At 44.4% G+C, this 24,869-nt stretch overlaps 1 protein-coding gene across 1 annotated transcript in view; it reads left to right on the forward strand.

The window, feature by feature from the left end:
• The window catches only part of OLFM2 (olfactomedin 2), a 148,786-nt gene that overhangs the window by 38,821 nt on the left and 85,096 nt on the right, over nucleotides 1-24,869 (forward strand). The window contains 1 exon segment of the mRNA XM_083185057.1: nucleotides 11,989-12,138. Within this exon segment, the coding sequence (XP_083041183.1) occupies nucleotides 11,989-12,138 (150 nt within the window).

Raw genomic sequence — 24,869 nt, forward strand, 5'->3', positions numbered from 1 at the left:
TTAGCCGCCGGTAACACAGGAAACGCTGAGATTGGCTGTTCAGATTTGAACAGCCAATCACAGCGATCGCCGACCGGGGGGGGCACCCCTGCCCCCCCTGGGCGGCGAGGGGGGATGTCTGCTGTCAGGGACAGCAGACATCTCCTAACTGTCACCGCGTCTCTAGACGCAGTGACAGTTACAAGTCATGACGTACATGTACGTCCAATGTCGGGAAGTACTTCCCGACCATGACGTACATGTACGTCAAATGTCGGGAAGGGGTTAATTAATACTATAGTCCTCCCTACTGCTCCTTTATTAAGATATAAGTATTTTAATCTCATTATTAATTTATTTTTTAATTAGTCTACCCCAAGAAAAATCATTATACTTACCCACACAGGGCCTGATTCATAGTAGTATGCTACCGCATTCGCAGCCTCGATACCGTACTATACGCAGAGACCGCCAGGCCCCTGGTCCCTAAGGTGGAATGGGATTGGTTACCAAACGAGTGAACCATTGCAGTGGATGGTATACAGTAGTCTGCTAATACTCATATGTCAGCTGATATGCTGTGGTTAGACATTACTAGTTGCATTGCTAATGGATAATTTGCTTAGCGAGAGAATGACTTCCATGGTCTCTGTTTATACAGTATATGTGAATATATTTATTGTGTGAGATTGGATGTGTCATTATATGGAATTGATGACCGGCTCAGTTGGAGTCGATCCTGCTGTCATTAGCAAGGTTTAAACGGGGAGCGGTGGTGGGGAGATTTATTCTTTTTACTTAGCTGCTGAGAGATGGAGGTCTTGGAATAGGTCTCTCAGGATACTGAGACATCATTATGTAGAATAGTGAATAAAATGTAATTGCATATGCTTCAGCAACAGAGACTGCCAAGTGTCTTCCAGCTAAACTGTGCTTAATGAGTAACCTGAACATTTGCATATATATATATATATATATATATATATATATATATATATATATATATATATATTAATATATATATATATATTAGAGATGTGCGGCGGCCACTTTTTCGGGTTTTGGTTTTGGATCTGGATCTCCCTTCGTGTTTTGGATCTGGATTGGTTTTGGGAAAACCACCCTTGTGGGTTTTGGTTTTGGATCTGGATTTTTATGAAAAAATGCTAAAAATGGCTAAAATAACAGAATTTGGGCCTGTTTCTGCCCCTAAAGTATTATTAACCTCAATAACATTAGTTTCCACTCATTTCTAGTCAATTTTGATCACTTCAAAGCTTACAAAATTATTTTAATTTACTGTAGTTGGGCCAAAAGGGTATACTGAGGTAGCTGGTGGACCTTACACTTCCAACCTGGCACATCTTGGAAGCAGAGCGGCACTGCAGGGGCAGATAGGGTGGCAGTTTAATAAACTATCCCAAAAAAAGAGAAATGCTCCAAAGAGCAAAAAATACAAAGAGGTATCGGCCTTGTCATGACTAGCTTCAGCACTTCTATCAGGTTGCTGATCTCCCACTATTTCCTCCTCCATCATCCTCCAAAAATGTGTTTTTATTTAATTTATTACTTTTATTTATTTTTCTTACTTTACACTGGACACAGCCTGTCACACTGGACACAGCCCCTTGGTACACTGGACACTGCCCCTGGGCACAGCCCCTGGACACTGCCTCTGGACACTGGACACAGCCCGTCACCCTGGACACAGCCCCTGGACAATGGACACAGCCTCTGGACACAGCTCCTGTACACTGGACACAGCCGTCACACTGGACACTGCCCCTGGACACAGCCCCTGGACACTGGACACAGCGCCTGTACACAGCTCCTGTACACTGGACACAACCCCTGTACACTGGACACAACCCCTGGACACAGCCCCTGTACACTGGACTCAGCCCCTGTACACTGGACACAACCCCTGTACACAGCCCCTGTACACTGGACACAGCCCCTGTACACAGCCCCTGTCACACTGGACACAGCCCCTGTCACACTGGACACAACCCCTGTCACACTGGACACAGGCCCTGTCACACTGGACACAACCCCTGTACACAGCCCCTGTACACTGGACACTGCCCCTGGACACAGCCCCTGGACACAGCTCCTGTACACAGGACACAACCCCTGTACACTGGACACAACCCCTGTACACAGCCCCTGTACACTGGACACAGCCTCTGTACACTGGACACAGCCCCTGTACAATGGACACAACCCCTGTACACTGGACACAAACCCTGTACACTGGACACAGACCCTGTCACACTGTACACAGGCCCTGTCACACTGTACACAAGCCCTGTCACACTGAACACAGCCCCAGTACAGCCCCTTGTACACTGGCCACTGCAGCCCCTGTACACTGGACTTGTGTACAGCAGCCCCTGCAGACCCTAATCGAGTGAGCAGCAGCAAAATAATATATTATTATTATAGCACAGCACAGAGCACAACCACCCTCTTCCCTCTCCTATGCTGGAGTAAAGATGGCGGGGCGCGCGTGCGTCTTATATAGAATCTGACAGCGCGATGATGACGTTTTGCCTCGTTTTCGGTCTGGAATTTAGGCGGGAACTCCCGAGCTGGCTCGGATCCAGACTCGGATCGCGATATTCGGATCTGTCGGATCCCGGAGATCCGGACCCGCTCATATATATGCAGCTAAAGAGAAGAAAAAGGCGCGCTCCATAGTGCATTAAAAGTGGTTATTTATTGGAAATAAAACAATTCCCGGGTACATCACAATAAAAGCCTCGTACCGAATGAATTAGCTCTGTGGACTGGTTACCACAAGGTTTGTACATACGGGCCAAGGCAAAGCTGCTCATGATCACAGGTCTGAACCCTCTGGAACTCCCTCTGAGACGCCGCCAGGCTGGCTTGCCGTGCATTGAACAGGGGGAAGACACCGGAGAAGACAGACACCTGGACGGTGTATAGTAGATAGGGTGAGCGACGTAGGCCACACACTGACGCGTTTCGCCACAAGACTTCGTCAGATATATATATATATATATATATCACCTACCCCCCTCCCCACACACACACAGCATAATCCAACCCCCACGCAGCCAAACCCTACCCCCCCCCCCCCTCTGCACACACAGCCAAAACATAACCCTCTCTCCTCATAGCTTAAACCTACCCCCCACCCCCATGGTCCAAACCAGGTATGGGTGAAAACCTTAACCGGACAGGACCCCGCAACACCGGACCGCACAGGCTCCATTCATCATTATCTATCATTCCGGTCCGGAGCTTGTGGTGTCTGGTCCAGGGGGTGCCTATTCGGGATGCCCCATCTGGTGAGGCTTCAGTGACACACCTGTCACCAGGGAGAGGGGGAGAATAAAGCCTCCCCGTTAGCCTGGGAATGTTTCTAAAAACTGGAATGGTCTGGACCATACATTAAGGCTGTACTCTCCCCTTCCCCATGTCCCCGGTGAAAGCTATCACAGGCACCCCGCAGACGGGACACCCCCTGGAAAGCCCCCTCTGGACTGGACACCGTTTTCATTTAGTCCCGCTGGAAACCTAACCTGCCCCGGCATACTTAAGATCAGGGTTCCCGCACTTTCCAGTCAGTATTCCTGTTTTGGCAGCTCCAGCCATGTCAGTATTCCGGTGCCGGTCCCTTTTAACAATCTACTGTTTAAAAAATAAATCATAGTTGCTGTATACAGGCATTTAAATGATTTGTCCAAATAATACCATGGTGTAGGGCTGTATTTATGAAATCTATTATCTATAAACACTGAAATAGTTAAATCACCTGCAAACATTACAAGGATGTGGCCTTGTCCAGTAGGGTCTAGGAGTTAAACCTTTGCAAGTCACCATAGTTCAGACCATGTTGGGTTCTGCTGTGATTCTTGTTTACGTGCCTTTTTTTTTTTTTTTGTACCGGGCTCCCTCCTGCTTTCCAATCCTGCTAATGGATGTGCGGGGGGGGAAGACTGCATGCTCAGCAGTTTGATCTCAGCACGCTGTGTGTGTGTGGAGCTTGGTTGTTTAAAAGACGGATCTTTCCAAATCTTTCAGCCGGTTGGGTTACATATAAAGCGAGCAGCGTAAATCACTATTAGTGTTTCAGATGAACTTTGCAGGTTGAGGTTCCGATTGCACAATGTTTGTCTGCACAGAACAAAATAACTGTTTTTTTTAAATTGGCTGTAATGATCATTTCTCCTATGTTATGTCCTCCACGCCATAGCAGCAATGAGCTACTCTCTCTGCTCCCTTATTACAGTTATGATAGCACATCGCTCTGTTCCCTCCCTACCTGTGTACTGCGCACCATCTTCTAACCCCTCTTTGTGTTGTCTTATATTTTTCATTTTCTATGTATGTAGAGCAGGCTCAGGGGAAAACATTTGATTAAATTAACAAGTCGATAACTGTCTGCAGGAACCCACATTTTTGTCTCTGACTTTGTGTAATGGAAATTTCTGCATTACAGAAACGGAACGTTTGATCTCTTGTGTAATAACATTCAACCATGTCCAATTTTCCAATATACACCACTTACAGAAAAATAGGCTGTTCTTCTGGGATTTAAATATCGACATTTACTTCCATAAAGCCGTCTGTATTTACCGTAAAACAGAAACTTTAAAGACACAGTATACCGGTTATCAGGGCTATTATTCAGCAGGCTCCAGCAGGAACTGAGGCCCTTATTCTAGTTCACTCTTTCTGACAAAATATTTCTAAGATGGACAAAACCATGTGCACTGCAGTTGAGGCAGGTGTAAAACCCCATCCAAATCTAATTATCTCTGCACAAGTAACACCTGCCTCACCTGCAGTGCACATGGTTTTGTCTATCTGAGAAATATTTTGTCAGAAAGAGTGAACTAGAATAAGGGCCTCAGTTCCTGCGGGAGCCTACTGAAAAATAGCCCTGCCGGTTATGATTACTCATCTGAAGCCAATGCTCAAATGTGACGTTACCTCTAGGCAGCAGTAGTCGGGGTAGTGGGTATGACGGGGTCTAAACCAATAGAAACTCAGGGGTAGATATATAAACCAGTGATAAGGGAGGAGAAGTGATAAAGTGCCTGGTACTTTATAGCTGAGTTCGGTGTGACTGGTGCCACTGCCCAGGGTGCCAGGCCAATGGGACGGAGTATTGCAGTTCATTTGTCCCAATGTCCCGTGTTCATTGCTCAATAAAGATGTAAAGGTGAGAAATATAAGGACAAAGGAGGGTTGAGAATTGACTCCATCTGTAACATATGGAGGGACCAGTAGGGCAGTGTGTGAGACACAAACCAGTACGTTTCCTGAATGTTATTTGTGCCAACCAGTTGTGATCACGTACTGGACTGGCAGACAGGAAAGCCCAGCACCACATTAGCCTCCAGCACACTGTCATATTTACAGTAACCTCTCAACTAATTAACATTTTTCCTAAAGTGCTCGTCTTTTGCAGCCTCACTTATGTCACTTACGGTGCAGTATGTCACATTTTTGCATTTGAATTCTCTTGTTAGTACATTGTTATGGGAGCACTTACATGCTTTATGCGTAGATGGACAGGACATGGGCCCTTATTCTGGTTGGTGCGGTAATATCCGCGTGCGTTCGTGCCGCCGATGTTTTGTGTCTGTGCATGTGCAGAGGTGTCTCTGCGCATGTGCGAGCGGAATGCACGGCCAAATTCCGCATGAAATGTGTACACAACGAACAGGGGGTGGAGAGGGGCGTGAAGGGCTGTTTGGGCTCATTACCATATGCATACGCCCCGCGTTTCATGGGCGTTCCCATGAAAACGCTGGGCGTACGTATGGTAATGCGGCCGTGACGCACGTGTAGGGGGCGGACATATGACATTGCCGGATGTCAGCTGCCCGCCCAGATCCCTGCATTTGCACGGAGAAATGCCCGTGTGGTCTGAGGTTGCGGGAGCTGGCGGACCACTCGTCCTGCATTCGATGATCTGCGACCATCGAATGATGGGGAGGTTCCAAGAGATGGAGGAGGTGTATCTGTAAGAAATTCACTCGTGCTCCGTGCGGTCGGCGGATTACCGCATTCGGACGGAGTGAGCGATCCGTACGAAAGGCGGGGTTTAGGACGCACGGTCCTGGCCGCATATTCAGCTCCGGCCGCACCGACCAGAATAAGGCCCATTATCACATTGGGGTTAGGTTTGTTTAGTCGAAATTCATCATGTAACCACAAGAATGTCAACATGCAGAATGTAGACAGTGTTTCTCAACCACTGTGCCGTGGTACACTAGTGTGCCTTGAGCTGTTCTCAAGTGTGCCCTAAGATCAGGGCCGGCCTTAGGCATAGGCACACTAGGCAATTGCCTAGGGCATTTGGAATTCCTAGGGGCATCAGCAGCTTCTGCTGATTAAAATGATATGCAGCATGCCTATATTCTGTGTGAGTGAGGCTGTATCTGCATATGAAATAGTGTATTCGTGGAAATCACTGTAACATAGCATTCCGTATGCAGGTACAGCCACAGTCGCACACAAAATATAGGCATGCCGCATATCATTTTAATCATCGGAAGCTCCTTGTGTGTGCTGGTCATAACAATGCAAATAAGATGAATTTTCAGCAAAAAAGGCACCCAACGTTAGCAGAAGGGCCAGGAGCTGCATGGCCTATTGAGACAAGATGTATGAATCCATCTGAATCCAAGCAGAGGCAGAGGTCACAGTGTTAGCGGCTGTGCGAGTGCTGTCTGTGGGTGGGTTGGTTGTGCAATAGTGTTCGGCATATGTGTAAGGGGCATTATGTGTGTCATGTATAAATGCATTAATAATGTGCGACATATGTGTAACAAGCATTATGTGTGTCATGTGTATAAGGGCATTAATAATGTGCGACATGTGTAATGGGCATTTTGTGTGTCATGTGTATAAGGGCATTAATAATGTGAAACATATGTGTAAGGGGCATTATGTGTGTCATGTGTATGAAGGGCATTAATAAAGGTTGGCATAATGTGTAAGGGGCATTACGGTTATAAGGACATAAATAATGTGTGTCATGTGTAAGGGGCATTACTGTGTGGTATTATCAGGGGTGCCGAGAGAAAGGGGTAGGGGGTACAAATTACCCAGGCCAAAGCCTGATGGGAGGGCCCAGTGGGGGCCCTGGGCCCCCTCCCCTTAAGTGACAGCAGCAGCTGCAGCTCTTCCCCTCTGCCCAGCACACACTGCTTTGTGCTGGGTTGCAGTGTGGCCATGGAGGTGGTTAAAATACAATATTTTCTCAGGATTTTTTTCTAAGGGTATAATTTGATGAGTAATGTATATAAGGTAAAGTGGTACTACACTGTGATGTAACATGAATAAGGGACACTCTCACATGATATAATGTGAATAAAGTTGCACTACTGTGTGGCATAATTTGAATTTGGGGTAAAATTGTGTGGCCATGCCCCTTCCCAGCAAGAACGCACCCCTATTTGGGCTGCGCACCAAATGTGTGCACTGTTTCTATTTAAAATATTGCAGGTAGGAGCACCAAAATGATGACTGCTATGATGAGGGTTGATGGTGCTGGGAAAGGGGAGCAGTGTCAGAGGCGGAACTAGTGGCGGTGCTAGGGGGCAGCAGCCAAAATCTTGCCTAGGGCATCATTTAGGCTAGGGCCGGCTCTGCCTAAGATCTAGAGATGCCCAAACCATTATACAGACACCACCAGTTCATCTGTTATTTACTGGTCTCTTCTTTTCATGTAAAGGGCCAATGTATTTTATTGTTGTTACCTGTGGGGACCAGTGTGATTGTTTTTTTTTTTATATGGGGGCCAATAGGTTTGTTTTCTTTCCTGTGGGGGCCAATGTGTTTTGCCCTGTGGGGATCTCATGGTGTGCCTTGGCAATTTTAAAATCTTAGTGTGCCGCAAGGTAAAAAGGTTGAAAATCACTTCTATACAGACAAAAGCGCAGACACTGGGATTTTTATCTCTCTTTTAAAATCACTGATATAGACATTCCACACTTCGGCATCGTAAGCATATCAACACGTGGCAGATGTGGATATTTCAACAGTTTCAAAATTATTATTATTATTTATTTATTAACAGTTTCTTATATATCGCAGCATATTCCGTTGCTCTTTACAAAGGAGACAGTGATACAACAAACAGGGTATTTACAGACAGTCAAAAGGTAGGAGGGCCCTGCTCACAAGCTTACAATCTATAGGGAAATAGGCATTGATACATTAGGATAGATACTGTATTCTTTATTGCATCGATTCCACCAGAATACAAGGTTCTATGACTGGTTCTGGAATTTGATAAGCTTGCCTAAAGATATGAGTTTCTAGGGAACGCTTATAGGTTTGGAGACTATCGACATTGCTGTGCCGACTTTATGACTTGCGATCATTTGTAGCTTGTCAATGTGACTGTGTCGCCATATATAGTAATAACCAGTGCTGTACCTGATCATCAGACCAAACAGGACAGCCAAGCTAGGTATGTGTGAGCTAGGTAATCACCCTGATGAGCTCAGTTCCAAGATCATTAGAATACTGTATGTCACCCTGTAAACCAATGTCTAATTCTTTCAGGTCGCAAAAGGTCTGGTATCATGGGCGTAACTAAATATTTGTAGGCCCAATTACAAAAGTTTGTAAGAGCCCCTATAAACCAACCAATAGTGATAAATATATATAACACATGTAACGGTACTTGTGTAGTTTCATGGCGCCATTGTGGCGCCGTGCGTCTTGAGTCCCCTTGGGGGGCTCGCTTTGCTCGCCCACGCTGCGGGCTCGGTGGCTCGCTACACTCGCCACGCTTTTTAAAATCAACTCCATGCCAACATGGATAGTGGAGGTATGAACTATCCATGTTGGCATGGAGTTAAGTTACTTTTTTTAACATAGTTTGTGGCGAGCGTAGAACCCGGAAGTTCTACGTGAAACTACACAAGTACCCATGTAACTTACTCAAGGGAGGAGGCCCCTTCAGCTCTAGGCCCCATAGCAGCTGAACCTCCTGTACCTGTGGTAGTTACTCCCTTGCTTGGTATATTATTGAGCTTTGCATGGTTCTCTCTCACTATAGGCACCTTCCTCATCCACTTAATATATTCCACTGCTTATACTGATTGTTCGGGAATGATACATGGTTGTTTGGATATCATGAGATTATGTTTATTCTTTGGAACAATGTTGATGGCAGCAGAAAATGTTTGTGGAGTAATGGCCATTTTCTGCTCCCAACTCATACAGCTATAGAACGAGAACCATCAGCTGTCGGTGTAGACCAATGGCTGCGCAGAGTGGCCGGCCGCAGTAGTGATACTGGCGCCATGTTTCTCTACGCTCATAAACGTGCAGACCCCCAATCATTGGGTTTCGTACAAATATGAATTAAGCCCATAGTCCTTACTACTATGTTGTATTTTGGTCTTCGTGTTATTAACATAGATTTGGGGCTTCCGAAATATCCCACTATTGATTCATATCGATAAGGGTGAAAGGACCATAGGAGCAGGGAGTGCAGCTGCTATGGGGCCCACAGCTATAAGGGGCCCAGCTTATCTTGCAAAGTGTTTTATACATTTTTCATCATTGGGTGGAACATAGCGGTCTTTATAAACTTTTTTCTATGGGTCTTCAACTTTTTACAATGGACGCTAAGTCCGGCTGATCCAGAATCATCGAGGGCCACAAAGTAAACCTTTGGGCCAACATGATGTACTGCAGACAGCCATATTAACTGTAAGGGCTTTATATTTGTTATCTGTTATTAATACATCAGCTGGAATAGCTTGTATTGTGTATGAAAAGAGAGCATTACCCTGTCGTTCTGTTTCTTGTCAGCACTATACGGGATAAGGAATATACCGACATTGTAGTCCAAACATTTAACGTAATTCATTTTCTTACCACAATAAACCATTGCCAGTTCCAGCCAGTGATAACTCTTCCTCATATAATGAAGTCCTGGTAGAACCAATAATGACTCAGTTGATGGACAAATCCCATTGTGCTGTTAATGGCTAAAGAACAATAACATGTAATGGATGAGATGAGGTAACACGGCCTAATTACAGTGACCCTTGTAATGGCTGTACCCTTGGTGGAGGCAAGTAGCCTATTGACACTGACATATTTCTTTAATGACTTAAAGCGCAATCCGTTTAAGCATCCATATAAGCTAATAAGGGTGACCGGCTTAATGGGTGTCTGTTCCTTACAGAACAAATAGACCATACTGTTCTGATTATTGGTAGTAGAAAATAACAAAGGGATAACTATGGTACATGTAAAGGCAATAATACTGGGAAGCAATTTAAACTAAAGCAAGGAACTAGTTAATCCATCTTCTCTAAGGTCAGTGACCTCATCAATGTATCGTTTAATCATGGGCCAGACCCTTCTAGTCAATCTCGCATAAATATAGGCCAGACCCTTCTAATAAATCTCGGATAAATATATTTAGAGACTTTAATTATATGCATGAAGTGTACCTGCTTCATCTGTTATTTCTGTAGGAAGCAATGGTATGTTATGTGTAAGCACACATACATACACACACACACACACACACACACACACACACACACACACACACACACATATATATATATATATATATATATATATATATATATATATATATCGAATCCAACAACCTGCACCCACGGACTTGCTTCAAGAAAAAAGACTCAGACCAACAGGCTCAAATGGACAAGCTTTCGGGCTTTATTGCCCTTCGTCAGGTCAGCAGCATACAGGACCCTCCACCTTGCCCCTGCTGCTGACCTGACGAAGGGCAATAAAGCCCGAAAGCTTGTCCATTTGAGCCTGTTGGTCTGAGTCTTTTTTCTTGAAGCAAGTCTGTGGGTGCAGGTTGTTGGATTCGATATATCACACTGTGTTTCCTGGCACCGCGGCATTTTACAAGTGAAGGAGGGTGCCGGTCTGCTGGATTATATATATATATATATATATATATATATATATATATATATATACATGCATACAAACATATGGCATAACTAGAACAGGGCCTCTTGCCTTTAATGTACTGTACTTCTCAAAGGGGAAAACTTAGGGTTTAGGTATTAGGGTTAGTTTAGGTGTTAAGGAATTAGGTATATGTTATTAGGGTTGCTGTAGCACTTTGGCTATTAGGGTTTGTTTAAGGGATTTGGTTAGGCGGGTATTACAGTTAGGGGTGTACCATGCAGTAGCAGGAGGGGTTAAAGAGGGGGGGGGGTTGGGGTGGAACTTGGGTTACACCACCTGTAATAGTACGGGGAACTGAGATGTTGGCGGATTCAGGGATGCTGGGGGAATCTGTATAATATCCTTCACACAGCAGCAAAGCGGAGAGAAGCCCATAGGCTCCTATAGGGTAAGGCCTTACCCCCCACATCGGAGCCTGAACAAAGGGGCTTCTTATTACAAAGCATACTTGCCTACCCCAATGGAATGGCTGTGCAGGTTTTTGAAAATTGGGTCCCCCTACCCAACAAGAAGGGTATACAAGCCTCCCGCATGCCCCACATGACCCTGGCCTCCCCCCGCATTTTCCTACCCCGCCGGTAAAATCCTATGATTTGCAGGAGTACACGGAGGGGCTAAAATGACCCAGTTTGTGTCATTTTAGCCAGGCCCCCTTCCGCATACACCAGTGAATTGCGGATTTTTTTGCAATGGGGGCAGGGCTTGATGATGTAATGTAGGGCTGCCTCCCCGCCCCCCTTATGGCAGCTGAAAGTCTCCTCTCTAGGCATCTCAAACATTAAATGTCGGCAAGTATGTTACAAGGTAACATTTACATAAATGAAATAATAGAAACAGCTGACGTCAGTTCTGCGATACGCCACATTTGGTTATTCCTGGGAAGCAGCACTGTGATCAGAGAAGGCATACACAACCATAGTGACTGATGTGAGACGTGTGATTGGGTGCAATACTGAGTACCGCATATTGAATATTATCTTGCTTTTTAGCATAAACAAGAATTGCCATAGATGCCTAACCTCTCTAATTATACTTCCTTTACAGACTCTCTTCCCCAGTCCTGAAGATGGGTGGCAAATCTACACATCAGCCCAAGCACCAGATGGTAAATGTATCTGCACGGTGGTGGCTCCAGCACAGACCTCCTGCTCCAGAGACCCTCGGAGTCGGCAGCTAAGACAGCTGATGGAGAAGGTAATTTATCATCAAATGGGGCAGTTGGTGTAAGATATGGAAGACACTGGGCCCAACCAATATGCATGTGTGTATGTATATATATATATATATATATATATATATCCTGAAAGAAGAGGCGTCACTCCGGGACTTGGGTGAAAAAACATGGAAACTTTACTGCGTGTAAACGCAGTAAAGTTTCCAAGTTTTTTCACCCAAGTCCCGGAGTGACGCCTCTTCTTTCAGGACATATAGAATTGGTGTGAGCAATCCACCAAAGGATTGCAAACGGGCAGAGTGTTATATGAGGAAAAAGTAGTGTAGAGCGCCCTGAGCTTTGTAAATAATAATAAAGGTATTAATAATAAAAATTTGATCAATTGGGTATCACAAAGTAAAAATACATTTAATTATCAATTAAAACATATTCAAGGTAAATACACATGATATAAAATCAATTATTGCACTTATATGAGATGGCATACAGTAACCACTTGTCAGAAAATAAGTAGTGTTGGATACTTAAGTGAGTCCCGCTTGTTCCAGGTGCTGCTACCTTCTTATTAGAATTGAATGGTCCCCAAGATGGAGGGGGACAAATGAAGGGGCAAGGTGGAGGGTCCAAAATGGCTTGTGCTTGTAGTGCTGGGTTGATCCTGCTGGAGGCCTTGGTCTCGGTTTCCACTGGTGGGCAAGATGTATATACCTCACTGCTCGGATGAGAGGCTCCAGAAGTGAGCAGGTGTTAAGTCCCAAATTCAAGTTGAGAATAGTCAGCACAATGCTGGGTCCAGGGGAGCAGAGTTGGTAGCTGGTTCAAGGGGTATTGGTTGGTATCCAAAGTATTGTTCACAAAGTGCAGACAAAGGTTAACCTGACGCGTTTCGTTGCGCTCTGGCAACTTTCTCAAAGGTATGCCACTGTTAGTGTGTTGTGGGTTTATATACCTGCTAACAGGAAGTGCATCATCACAATACAGGAAACAGTTACCCAATTGATCTTGCTCTGCATGCAGTCTAAGAAGCTTCTTAGACTGCATGCAGAGCAAGATCAATTGGGTAACTGTTTCCTGTATTGTGATGATGCACTTCCTGTTAGCAGGTATATAAACCCACAACACACTAACAGTGGCATACCTTTGAGAAAGTTGCCAGAGCGCAACGAAACGCGTCAGGTTAACCCTTGTCTGCACTTTGTGAACAATACTTTGGATACCAACCAATACCCCTTGAACCAGCTACCAACTCTGCTCCCCTGGACCCAGCATTGTGCTGACTATTCTCAACTTGAATTTGGGACTTAACACCTGCTCACTTCTGGAGCCTCTCATCCGAGCAGTGAGGTATATACATCTTGCCCACCAGTGGAAACCGAGACCAAGGCCTCCAGCAGGATCAACCCAGCACTACAAGCACAAGCCATTTTGGACCCTCCACCTTGCCCCCTTATTTGTCCCCCTCCATCTTGGGGACCATTCAATTCTAATAAGAAGGTAGCAGCACCTGGAACAAGCGGGACTCACTTAAGTATCCAACACTACTTATTTTCTGACAAGTGGTTACTGTATGCCATCTCATATAAGTGCAATAATTGATTTTATATCATGTGTATTTACCTTGAATATGTTTTAATTGATAATTAAATGTATTTTTACTTTGTGATACCCAATTGATCAAATTTTTATTATTAATACCTTTATTATTATTTACAAAGCTCAGGGCGCTCTACACTACTTTTTCTTCTTTGTGTACCCACCTCAGGGGACTGAACCCCCCCTACGTGTGAGCAGCCACACAACACACCCCATCTCCCCAGCGCCTTTTATCACCTGGTGGTGATTCAAAATTTTCTCCTAGAGTGTTATATGAGAGCGAGGAGTTCCGGACTCTATCTTGATTCATATATATATATATATATATATATATATATATATATATAGATATCTGGAAAGACCGCACTCTCACCCAACAAAGCAACAATTGGGGTGCCCGGCAAAGGTGCATGCAAGTGCATGTACCCAACAAATAGTCCAGGATCCACACTCAGTGTGGAAGCAGAGCACTCTCCAAAATCACAAATCAGCCTTGTGATTTATATATAAAAGAAGATTTTAATCCAATAGGTGCAGTAAGGCAATATACTTAATAGTATGTATGCTCCGACGTTTCGGTCCCAACATGGACCTTTATCAAGGAGCCTATAGCATACAAAAGTTACAGTCAGTAAATGCATGTATATGCTGAAAGAAAAAAACATACATTTAAACTGAAAAAAATGACATAGTTACTTTTTGTATTGCATTCGCATTCAGTCAACGGCGTGGGTATCAGCCTGGTGCAGGATAGGGTCAGCAGGCTAATCCAACTGCCCTCCTGTCCGGCTATTTATACCTTAGTGGGGTTAAGTGCTGGAGAGCGCCACAGACACGAGTCTGTGTAGCGCTATACAACTTCCGGTGAAACCGGAAGTTCAGCGGCAGAAAGCCGGCCGCTGGAACGCACATTTGGAACGCATAGCTTCCGGGTTAGCCGGAGCTGTGCGCGATCTCAGAGAGTATGGTTAATCAAACATGGTATATAAAGATGCGGTATTGGAGTAATCGCTCGTGTAGGGCGAGGCCCTGTGGAGTTATATGTTTGTTAATGTGTTGGTATTTATGAACCATGTAGCGCTATCTGTAGCGCAGGTATAAAGCCGGACAGATGGGTTGTTTTTACCAGGGGGACAGGGGTTAACGTGGATTGACGTGGTGACGTGATTGGGTGATAATTCAATTAGTGTTAGTGATTATGTGATAAACGGGGATGGATAGTGGTTTGAAGTACGGTGCTGCCAGTGCTCGTCAAGTGCAAGGGCACATATCCACCCGCAGCCACACACATACATGCATGACCAGATGGGAGCATACACGGGTCGGCGCGGATGTCTATGTGCACAAGTACCTATGTGTCTGGGGGGAATATGAAATCTATATGTGCAATGGTGCCAATGGATGCTGAGTGCACGGGGACAGATGCACACAAAACGCACATGTACAATCCAATGAGAGTACATATGAAATGATGTGAATGCCTCTGTGTGCCTGTGTTAGTGGGACTGGAGTGACATTTAAGTGCGTGTGGTAAATGGTGGGGAAAAGAGTGCGTCTGGTGCTCAATCTTAGGTGGGGTGTGACGTTCCTTTTATCTGTTTGGTTTTTTTTTTAAAAACTGATAGGTCGGTCGTGGGTCCTGGGGCGTCATTTAATGTTGCACAACAGGGGGAAATTGAGGTAAAATGAAGAATAAGTGAAATATTAAATAAATGAAATATTAAATAAATAAAGAAATTAAGATATATCAAACAACGGCAGAAAAGAACAGAAGCAGAGAAAAAAGAAGGAAGAGACATGTACATAGGTTATCTGACAAAAAAACACTCTAATACAGGTAAGTCCAGGTGTTGTTCATCTCAGGAAGATGGAAAGGGGATTGTTCTCATTTAGTCCCTTAGGGGCTAGGGTGTCCAATCTATGAATCCATCTGCTTTCCAATTTTTTCAGGGTCAATCCTCGGTCTCCTCCACGGGGGGGTGGGGGTACCCAGTCAATGATACGACAGCGTAGGCTAGAGTTCTGGTGTCCAGCTGACAAAAAGTGGCGTGGTATGGGCAGTTCGGCTTTCTTGAGTTCAAGTGCGCTCCTGATGGAGTTGCGGTGGTTCGCCATTCTTTCCCGGAAATTCCTGGTTGTCATGCCAACGTAGGCTAGGCCACAGGGGCAATTCAAAAGGTAGATTACGTGGTCCATCTTGCAGTGTAGACGGTATTTAATTTTTATTGGTCGGCCAGTCTGGGGATGTGGGAAGGTTGGGCCTGGTGTGAGGCTATTGCAGGTTGTGCAACCGGTGCATCTGAAACAACCCGGTCTTTTGGAGTACAGCCAGGTGGTATTGGTGTCAGTCTGGGGGCTCATAGTGGAGCGCATGAGCAGCTCCTTCAGGTTTGGTCCCTTCTTGAAGGCCACCATAGGGGGTCCGAAGTTCTGCATCTTAAGGGTGTGGTCTGATGCTATAATCGGCCAGTGCTTTCTGAGACTTTGTTGAATGGTGGCAGAGGCATGGTCATATTTATTTACAAAGACCATCCTTTTGGGTTTCGGCGTCTGTGTGTTTACTCGGGGTCTGCTCATATTGTTTCTGGCCTTAGTCAGGCAACGGTCGAGAGTGGTAACTGAGTATCCACGTTGCTTGAATCTCTCAGTCATCTCATGCAGTTGGGGTTCCATTTGGGTAATGTCCGTGTTATTCCGTATCACTCGCATGTATTGCGAAATTGGGAGGTGTTCTTTAAGAGCTGGTGGATGCTGGCTTGAGGTGTGGAGGAGCGTATTTCGATCGGTCTCCTTTCGGTAAAGACTTGTTTGCAATTTGCCATTGATTATTTGGACTTTGATGTCAAGAAAATTAATCGATTCACCATCGATAAGGTGTGTGAATTTTATGGGGTGGTTTTTGGAGTTCAAGGTTTTAACCATGCTGGAGAATTCATCCAATGTGCCTGCCCATAGCAGGAAGACGTCATCTATAAACCGCCTGTAGAATCTGATCTGTTCGCGATACTGGGGTAAGATGTGTTCGTTCTCGTAATCGAGCATATACAGGCCTGCATATGAGGGTGCCAAGTTCTACCCCATTGCAGTACCAGAGACCTGGATGTAGTATTGCTTCTGGTAGGCAAAGTGGTTGCAGTGCAGGATGGTGTCGGCCAATTCAACCAAGTAGTCGGTCGGAGGTGTGAGTACTGATCGTTCATCCAATTTGGAGCGTAAAACTCGGAGGCCATCTGAGTGCGGTATCACCGTGTACAGTGAGTTCACATCCATGGTGGCTAGGTAAATTCGGCTGGTAGAGATGTCAATCATTTTCAGTTGATCGATGAAGTCGGCAGTGTCCCTGATATAGGTGTTGCTGGAGATGACCAATGGTTGTAGATAGTTGTCGACGTAGATGGCGAGTGGTTGCAATAGGGATGCCCTTGCCGAGATAATGGGCCTGCCAGGTGGGTGAGAGTGGGACTTATGGACTTTGGGGAGGGTATAAATGATGGGGCATACTGGGTGGTCAACCGTCAGGTACTCAAGTGTGTCTTTTGAGATCCAGCCATTGTTAAATCCTTTCTTAAGGAGTGTGTCAATGGTGCGTTTAAATTCTGGAATGGGGTTGTATTGTACTGATTGGTACGTGTTGGTGTCCCCTAGTTGACGGACCACTTCGGAGTGGTAGTCAGACCAATTTTGCACTACCACCGCTCCCCCTTTGTCAGCTGGGCGTATCACCAGGTTGGAATTACCCTTAAGCTCTTTGAGGGCCGCCCGCTCACCCCTGGAAAGGTTGTCGTACTTTGGTTTAGCTGGGGTTTTCTGTGTGTCTTTCTCAACCAGTCTGGTGAAGGTCTTAATGCTTGGGTTGTGGGACATGGGATCGAACACAGAGGGTCTGTGGAATTTCGATCTGGGCTCCTCGGTCCGATTGTCAGCAAATTGTTCATGGAGTCGGAGCTTACGGCTGAATTTGTAGATGTCTACAACCGTGTCGAAGGTGTCATGGGGGTGGGTGGGGACAAAGGAGAGTCCCTTGGCTAGAAGGGTGGTCATATCTGGGGTTAGTGTGCTGTCAGAGAGATTGAATACTAGGTTTGCACCTGTTTCCGTATTCTTTTTCCGGAAACTACCACAGCGGGGGTGTGGTCGTGGCCCCTTCCTCGGGGTGGTCTGGGTGGCTTCACGGAGCCACTGGGTCCTTGGCCTAAAAAATCAGACTGGGGTTCTGATGATTCGTTCTCAGAAGCTGAGGTGGACGACCCAGTGTTGAGCTGGTATGGGTTTCTCTGGCGTCTTGGGCGGTATGGGCGTTGGGGTCGGGTATTCCCTGAGTCACCCGCCAGCCACCGGTATACTGTATGGTTATTGTAGTCTGAGGTTACTACTGAAAGTTTATTGCGCTTGAAGGAATTATCACCCAATCACGTCACCACGTCAATCCACGTTAACCCCTGTCCCCCTGGTAAAAACAACCCATCTGTCCGGCTTTATACCTGCGCTACAGATAGCGCTACATGGTTCATAAATACCAACACATTAACAAACATATAACTCCACAGGGCCTCGCCCTACACGAGCGATTACTCCAATACCGCATCTTTATATACCATGTTTGATTAACCATACTCTCTGAGATCGCGCACAGCTCCGGCTAACCCGGAAGCTATGCGTTCCAAATGTGCGTTCCAGCGGCCGGCTTTCTGCCGCTGAACTTCCGGTTTCACCGGAAGTTGTATAGCGCTACACAGACTCGTGTCTGTGGCGCTCTCCAGCACTTAACCCCACTAAGGTATAAATAGCCGGACAGGAGGGCAGTTGGATTAGCCTGCTGACCCTATCCTGCACCAGGCTGATACCCACGCCGTTGACTGAATGCGAATGCAATACAAAACGTAACTATGTCATTTTTTTCAGTTTAAATGTATGTTTTTTTCTTTCAGCATATACATGCATTTACTGACTGTAACTTTTGTATGCTATAGGCTCCTTGATAAAGGTCCATGTTGGGACCGAAACGTCGGAGCATACATACTATTAAGTATATTGCCTTACTGCACCTATTGGATTAAAATCTTCTTTTATATATAAATCACAAGGCTGATTTGTGATTTTGGAGAGTGCTCTGCTTCCACACTGAGTGTGGATCCTGGACTATATATATATATATATATATATTTATTTGGTACTTATGTAATATCTGGGCACCCGATTTTTTCATCACATCGCATCGCATGCAATATAGTGGCATACAATTCATGCGATGCGATTTTTCATTGTATAGTCACCCATGGGTGATTTCATACCCCCACTATCCAACTACGCATGGAGTCTATATAGTGTGGCGAGTGCAGCGAGCCACCGAGCCCGAAGCGTGGCGAGCGGACGCAGAATACATGTAAAGTAATCCGCGGGGCTCGGTGGCTCGCTGCGCTCGCCACACTATATAAAATCAACTCCGTGCGTAGTACCATTTATTTATTTATATGATATACAGCACTCAAGGTCTTAATGTAGAGACAGAATTCAAGTTGATTTTCAATGTTTTGGTTTCATTTTAAATAAATCCAAAACGTTGAAGACCTTGAGTGCTGCTTATCCACTCTATCCTACTATCTCCATATATTCCATGGCCAAGTACTTAGATGATTGTACATCTCTTATCCATTCTGGTATTTGGTCTGAACAACAACTGAACCTCTTGACCATGTTTACAGTCTTTCATGCATTGCGATGCTGCCACATAATTTGCTGATTAGATGTTTGCATTCATGAGCAGGTGTACAGTACTTGTGCATGTCACAAAGTGAACTATGACTGTATATAAATATTAGACAATGCAGCCAGACCACTGCTAGGGAATTGAAATACTCTGAAAGATTACACAGTGTGGCATGATTATCTCGGTGGAATGGAAATGTTTTCAGACAGTTATAATTGCCAGGTTGACATCTGTAATTCTGCTAATTAAGCCCGGCTAACAGATTTATTTAATGTGGACTTAATGAATTCCCATTAGACAGACCCCATGGAAATACATGGATTATATAACGCAGAGGAAAGTGTGATTTCCATTGTGACTCTGAGAGTCTGTTTGCTGAGTGCTGAAAACATTTGTGTGGGTGAGGTTCTCCGTTCACCTTTGTCAAAATGGACACATTTTCTATATGGAATATGAGATAAGGATACTGTTCAAACAGTACTTTGCTGGAGAGTGCCAGCATGGTCACCCTCCAGAGAGTAAGTGCCAGTTTATAATATATTTACTTGCAATCAATATAAAATCCTCGGCAATGGTGTTTTTTTTTTTTTTTTTTCTATTGCCGTTTTCTTAGTGTTTATTTTACAACCAATCGTAGGGTATGATTCATATTTGTTAGCAAAGCAAAAAATCCCACACTCAGATTCCTATGACAGTATTGCATGGGTATAATAACAGGATGATTTTACCAAGAGCTGAGGTATTTAGATAAGAAGGTTTTTGCAAAAAAAAAAAAAAATCCTTCTGTCCAAGTAGGAGAATTACATTTTTCTCACGTCTGGTTTTAAAGATATGGGTTCTATCCGAATTTCATGTAATCTCCAGGCAAAATGGTATGGATAATTGTAATTTTCACCGAGGCTTGGCTATAGTGTCATGTGAAGCTGATTTGCTGTGGGATGTGGCTTACTGATAAATTGCAAATAACACATACAGTACAGGGGGAAATTTATTAACAAAAAATACAGGTTGAGTATCCCGTATCCAAAATGCTCGGGACCAGGAGAATTTAGGATAACGGATTATTCCGTATTTCGGAATATTTTAATATTTCAATGATGTATTTTGAAGTATCTTGCATGTATGCTGTATAAACACATCAAGCACATGAAATACACAAATATATTTTATTTGTTCAAAAAACAAGGTTTCAAAACGTGAAACAAAATTTGTGTACTATCTCAGATATTGAATTTGAATGCCAAGCAATCATTTTCTTGTACATATATAGTGCCAGTTACATATCATGTCCTCAGTAGTGCTGTTACATATGTCCCCAGTCAGTTTTTTTTTTTTTTTCACATTCTGGAATGTATGGTTTTCGGAATAATTTGGATAACAGATATTCAGATATGGGATACTCAACCTGTATGCATTAATTTGGCGTATTCGTATAAAAAAATATGCCTATTTTATTTTAATATGTCGAAAATACGGCAATCTGTATTCGTATTCATGGCACATTGGTATTTGTATTTACGAATATGAATGTATACGCCATTGAAAGAATAAGAATAGGAATCACCATTCAAAAGAATGGTGATTCCTAATTTACTAAGTGGCCGTATATAATACAGTATATGGCCAGTAATTAGCGGGATATGGCCGCTGATTGCCGGTAAAATAAACCTGGAAAATACACTTCATTCTCCAGACGTATTTGGCAGAAGCCGGCACGGATCAGTCAGGTCTGTGCAGGCGTCAGTGTTAAAAATGTGAATAAATAAATAAATAATTTTTAAAAACAGCGTAGGATCCTCCCCACGGCCATAACCAGATCTGACTGATCCGTGCAGGCTTCTGCCAAATGTGCCTGAAAAATGAAGTGTATTTTCCAGGTCTAATTTACCGGAAATTAGTGGCCGTATCCCGCTAATGACCGCCAATTAGCGGCTGTATATTACATACAGCCGCTTAGTAAATTAGGAATCTCCATTCTTTTGAATGGTGATTCCTATTCGTATTCTATCAATAGCGTATACATTCGTATTTGTAAATACAAATACAAATGTGCCACGAATACGAATATGGATTACGGTATTATCGACATAGTAAAATAAAATATGTGCCATTAATACGAATACACATGCATAGTAAATGCCAAAAATACGCATAAAATAAGCGTATTTTCTAATAGGAATACGCCTATTTTACACATATTTCCCTTTGTAAATTTCCCCTACAGTATTCAGATCTCTCCAAGTTGCATGTGCTACAGTATATAACATCTCCCAAATGTCCCAGATCACATGATCCCAATGATTGCACACCTGAAATACTTCCAATTCTCACCAAACCCATCACATCTCCCTTATGCCACATACACAGGGACGACAGGAGCAGTGTGCTGAGCGTTCTAATTAATTAAAGCAAAACATACCTGCCTCACTGACAGCAGCACAACTCTGCCTCACTGACTGCAGCGTAACCCCTTCCTCACTGACAGGGACGACACAATGACAGCAGTACATACTCCACCTCACTTGCGGCAGTACACTGGTAGCAGTGCATCTCCGCCTCACTGACAGCAGCACATCACTGCATCACTGACAGCAGTGCATCCCTGCCTCATTGACAGCAGCACATCCCCCACCTCAGTAAAAGCAGCGTAGTACATTCCTGCCTCCCTGACAGCAGTACATCACAGCCTCAATGACAGCAACATATCTCTGACTCAGTGACATCAGCACATCCTTGCCTCACTGACAGGAGTACATCCCTGCCTCACTGACAGCAGTACATCACAGCCTCACTGACAGCAGTGCATCTCCTGCCTCACTGACAGTAGCACATCCCCACCTTACTGACAGTAGCACATCTCCTCCCTCACTGACAGCAGCACATCCCAGCCTTACTGACAGCAGTGCATTCCCTTCCTCACTGACAGTAGCACATCCCCTGCCTCACTGACAGCAGTATATCCCTGCCTCACTGACAGCAACATATCTCTTACTCAATTACATCAGCACATCCTCTGCTTCACTGACAGCAGCACATCCCCTGCCTCACTGACAGTAGCACATCCCCGCCTTAATGACACAACTCCGACACACCCCTCCCTCACGCCAAAGTTCACCCTAATGACAGAATCATTGGCAGTATATATCTTTTAAAATAATTTTATTTCAAAAAGTTTTAAAAGGATATTTCATAACCAATGCGGATGTTGTTAAATTTGATGTGCAAGCTCATACTATAGACACTATAGACACTCATACTATAGACACCAAATGTGCCCACCTTGCACTATTGCATTAATCATCTAATGTGTTTCAATGAATTGTCGACTTTCTGGGGTGTTCAATGTTTTGACTGATGGGTGTTCATCATTTGACTGAGAAGTTAATTTTTGATAGGAGCCAATTAACCTACCAGTATACTTCTGAATTGTGAGATTCAGAAAGGCCATGGTGGTGGTCAAACCCATGACCTTACTGCTGTCATGGACGCCATCTGCGCTGTCCTGCCTGCCCCTCTCTGTGCTTTGCCACCTCTTCATTTCTGCCAGTAAAATGATTTGAAGGTCTGGATGCAGGAACTTTGTGTTCAAGGACTTTCGCATTCCATTTCTCTACTCAAATGAACTGTCTTCAGGATTCACAGAAGAGGTTTCTCTAGAGAAGAATAGTACAATGGAAATATCTCTCAAGGCTGAGGAAATGTGTCTATGCATTATGTTGTGCCATGTATATCACAGAACCGATCAGGGGAGGGCTTCCAATGCTGATCTAGGGAGCAGGCACACGTAATGGTTCCATAAAACAGCATCAGCCACTTACATGTTTACAAAAACAGGCTTTTATGGAAGAGTCGGCAGATGTAGCAATCCGCCGAGACCCGGCAGCTGTATCCTTGTGCAAGATAATTATGTTTATGGCTGTTTCTCTGCTGTTTGATGGCCCATAAGTGTCAGTGGCACCAAGTAAATAGTCTTGCCATCACAAGCAACTGTGCACCGCGGAGTGTCCCAAGTGCAGCACTGAACGAAGCTCTGTCCGTCTCTCTCTTTGTTTAAAAGCAACACAGACCATGGGACAATTGCCTCACTGTCTCAGATGTGAGAGCAGGATGAGATTTATGGTTGTTGTTTTTTCAATGTGTAATTTGATGGTTTAGTTCTACAGTATGTCACCTACTTGTTGATAACAGCTAATCATAATGACACAACCCTATAAAAACTGTCAATCGACCTAACAGAAATGAAGCATGGACACATGATTGGCAGCAAACGATCACATCTCTGATTATGCAGCCTACATATAAGACCTTGCAGCCTTGCGATTCCACCAGACACCGGGCGCCGCCCCATAGTATAACCAAGTGAACTTGAATTGTGGAGAAGCCACTGTCACTTAACTGGCATAGGACTGCTGTGCGATACCACATGAGAGGAGCTCAGGTCTCAGATGCAAGGACATAACAACCATAGGTGCAAGGGGTGCAGCTGCTATGGGGCCTAGAGCTGAGGGCGGCCCGTCTTTACTGTTTTATCAATGTTTTACACACATTTTACACACATTTAACACCATCAGTTGCTAAATAGGGGGTCCTATTAAAAACTCTTGCAATGGGTCCTATAAATATATCTAGTTACGGCCCTGCTCAGATTTTTTTTTAAGATGGAGACATCACTTTTTCAATCTCTATAGTGATTATTGCAGCCAAGATCGAACAAGTCGCATGCAGCTCTGCTCATTTATTCTTTGCAAAGTGCAAGAGTTTCCCAAGGAGAGCTGCATACACTCATCAGCGGGAACAGCAGGAACTTGGCTGTGCTACGCTACCAAGTGATGGGGACTTGGCAGCCTTGTTATGCAGCAGAAGTATGAAAGTGCAGATGTTTAAGTGAGTGAGTGTGTGAGGATGTATGTTGAAATTGGAAATTGGAATGGGGCAGCAAGTTTGTTTGATAAAATCATGTCATTTGGACCTGTTTACATGCAATACAATTCCTGAGTTGTTTTTTAGTTCTGAACTTACAACAGAACCGTCCTGAGAGTCAGTTCTTCTCGGAACCTCAAAGTGAGTTCGAACTAGGACTGCGATTCGGCTCGAAACCCCTAAGTTTGGGTGTCTTCATAATTTAGGAGAATCGCATAGCACATCTTTATTGGTAACTTTATCACTGATGAACTATCAGTATAAAACTACAGAACATTTAAGACAAAGGTTGGAATGCACTAATACAAAAATGCGGTAAAATTCCCCAGGCTTCTCTCCACTGTGCTGCCGATGGCCGTCACTCTTCATATGTGCACAGGGTCTCACGGGTCTCAGATCTGGAAGTCCTTGGACTGCGCTGCATTGCAAGGGACAGCTCTTATCCCAAGAGCTGTCCTTTGCTTTACTAATCGCATATGTTAGAGCATATGCGATTAGTAAGAATGAGGCAGCCGGCAACGATGGGCGGTA

This window comes from Crinia signifera, chromosome 4 (assembly GCF_055691185.1).
Source record: "Crinia signifera chromosome 4, ASM5569118v1, whole genome shotgun sequence".
Lineage (NCBI taxonomy): Eukaryota > Metazoa > Chordata > Amphibia > Anura > Myobatrachidae > Crinia > Crinia signifera.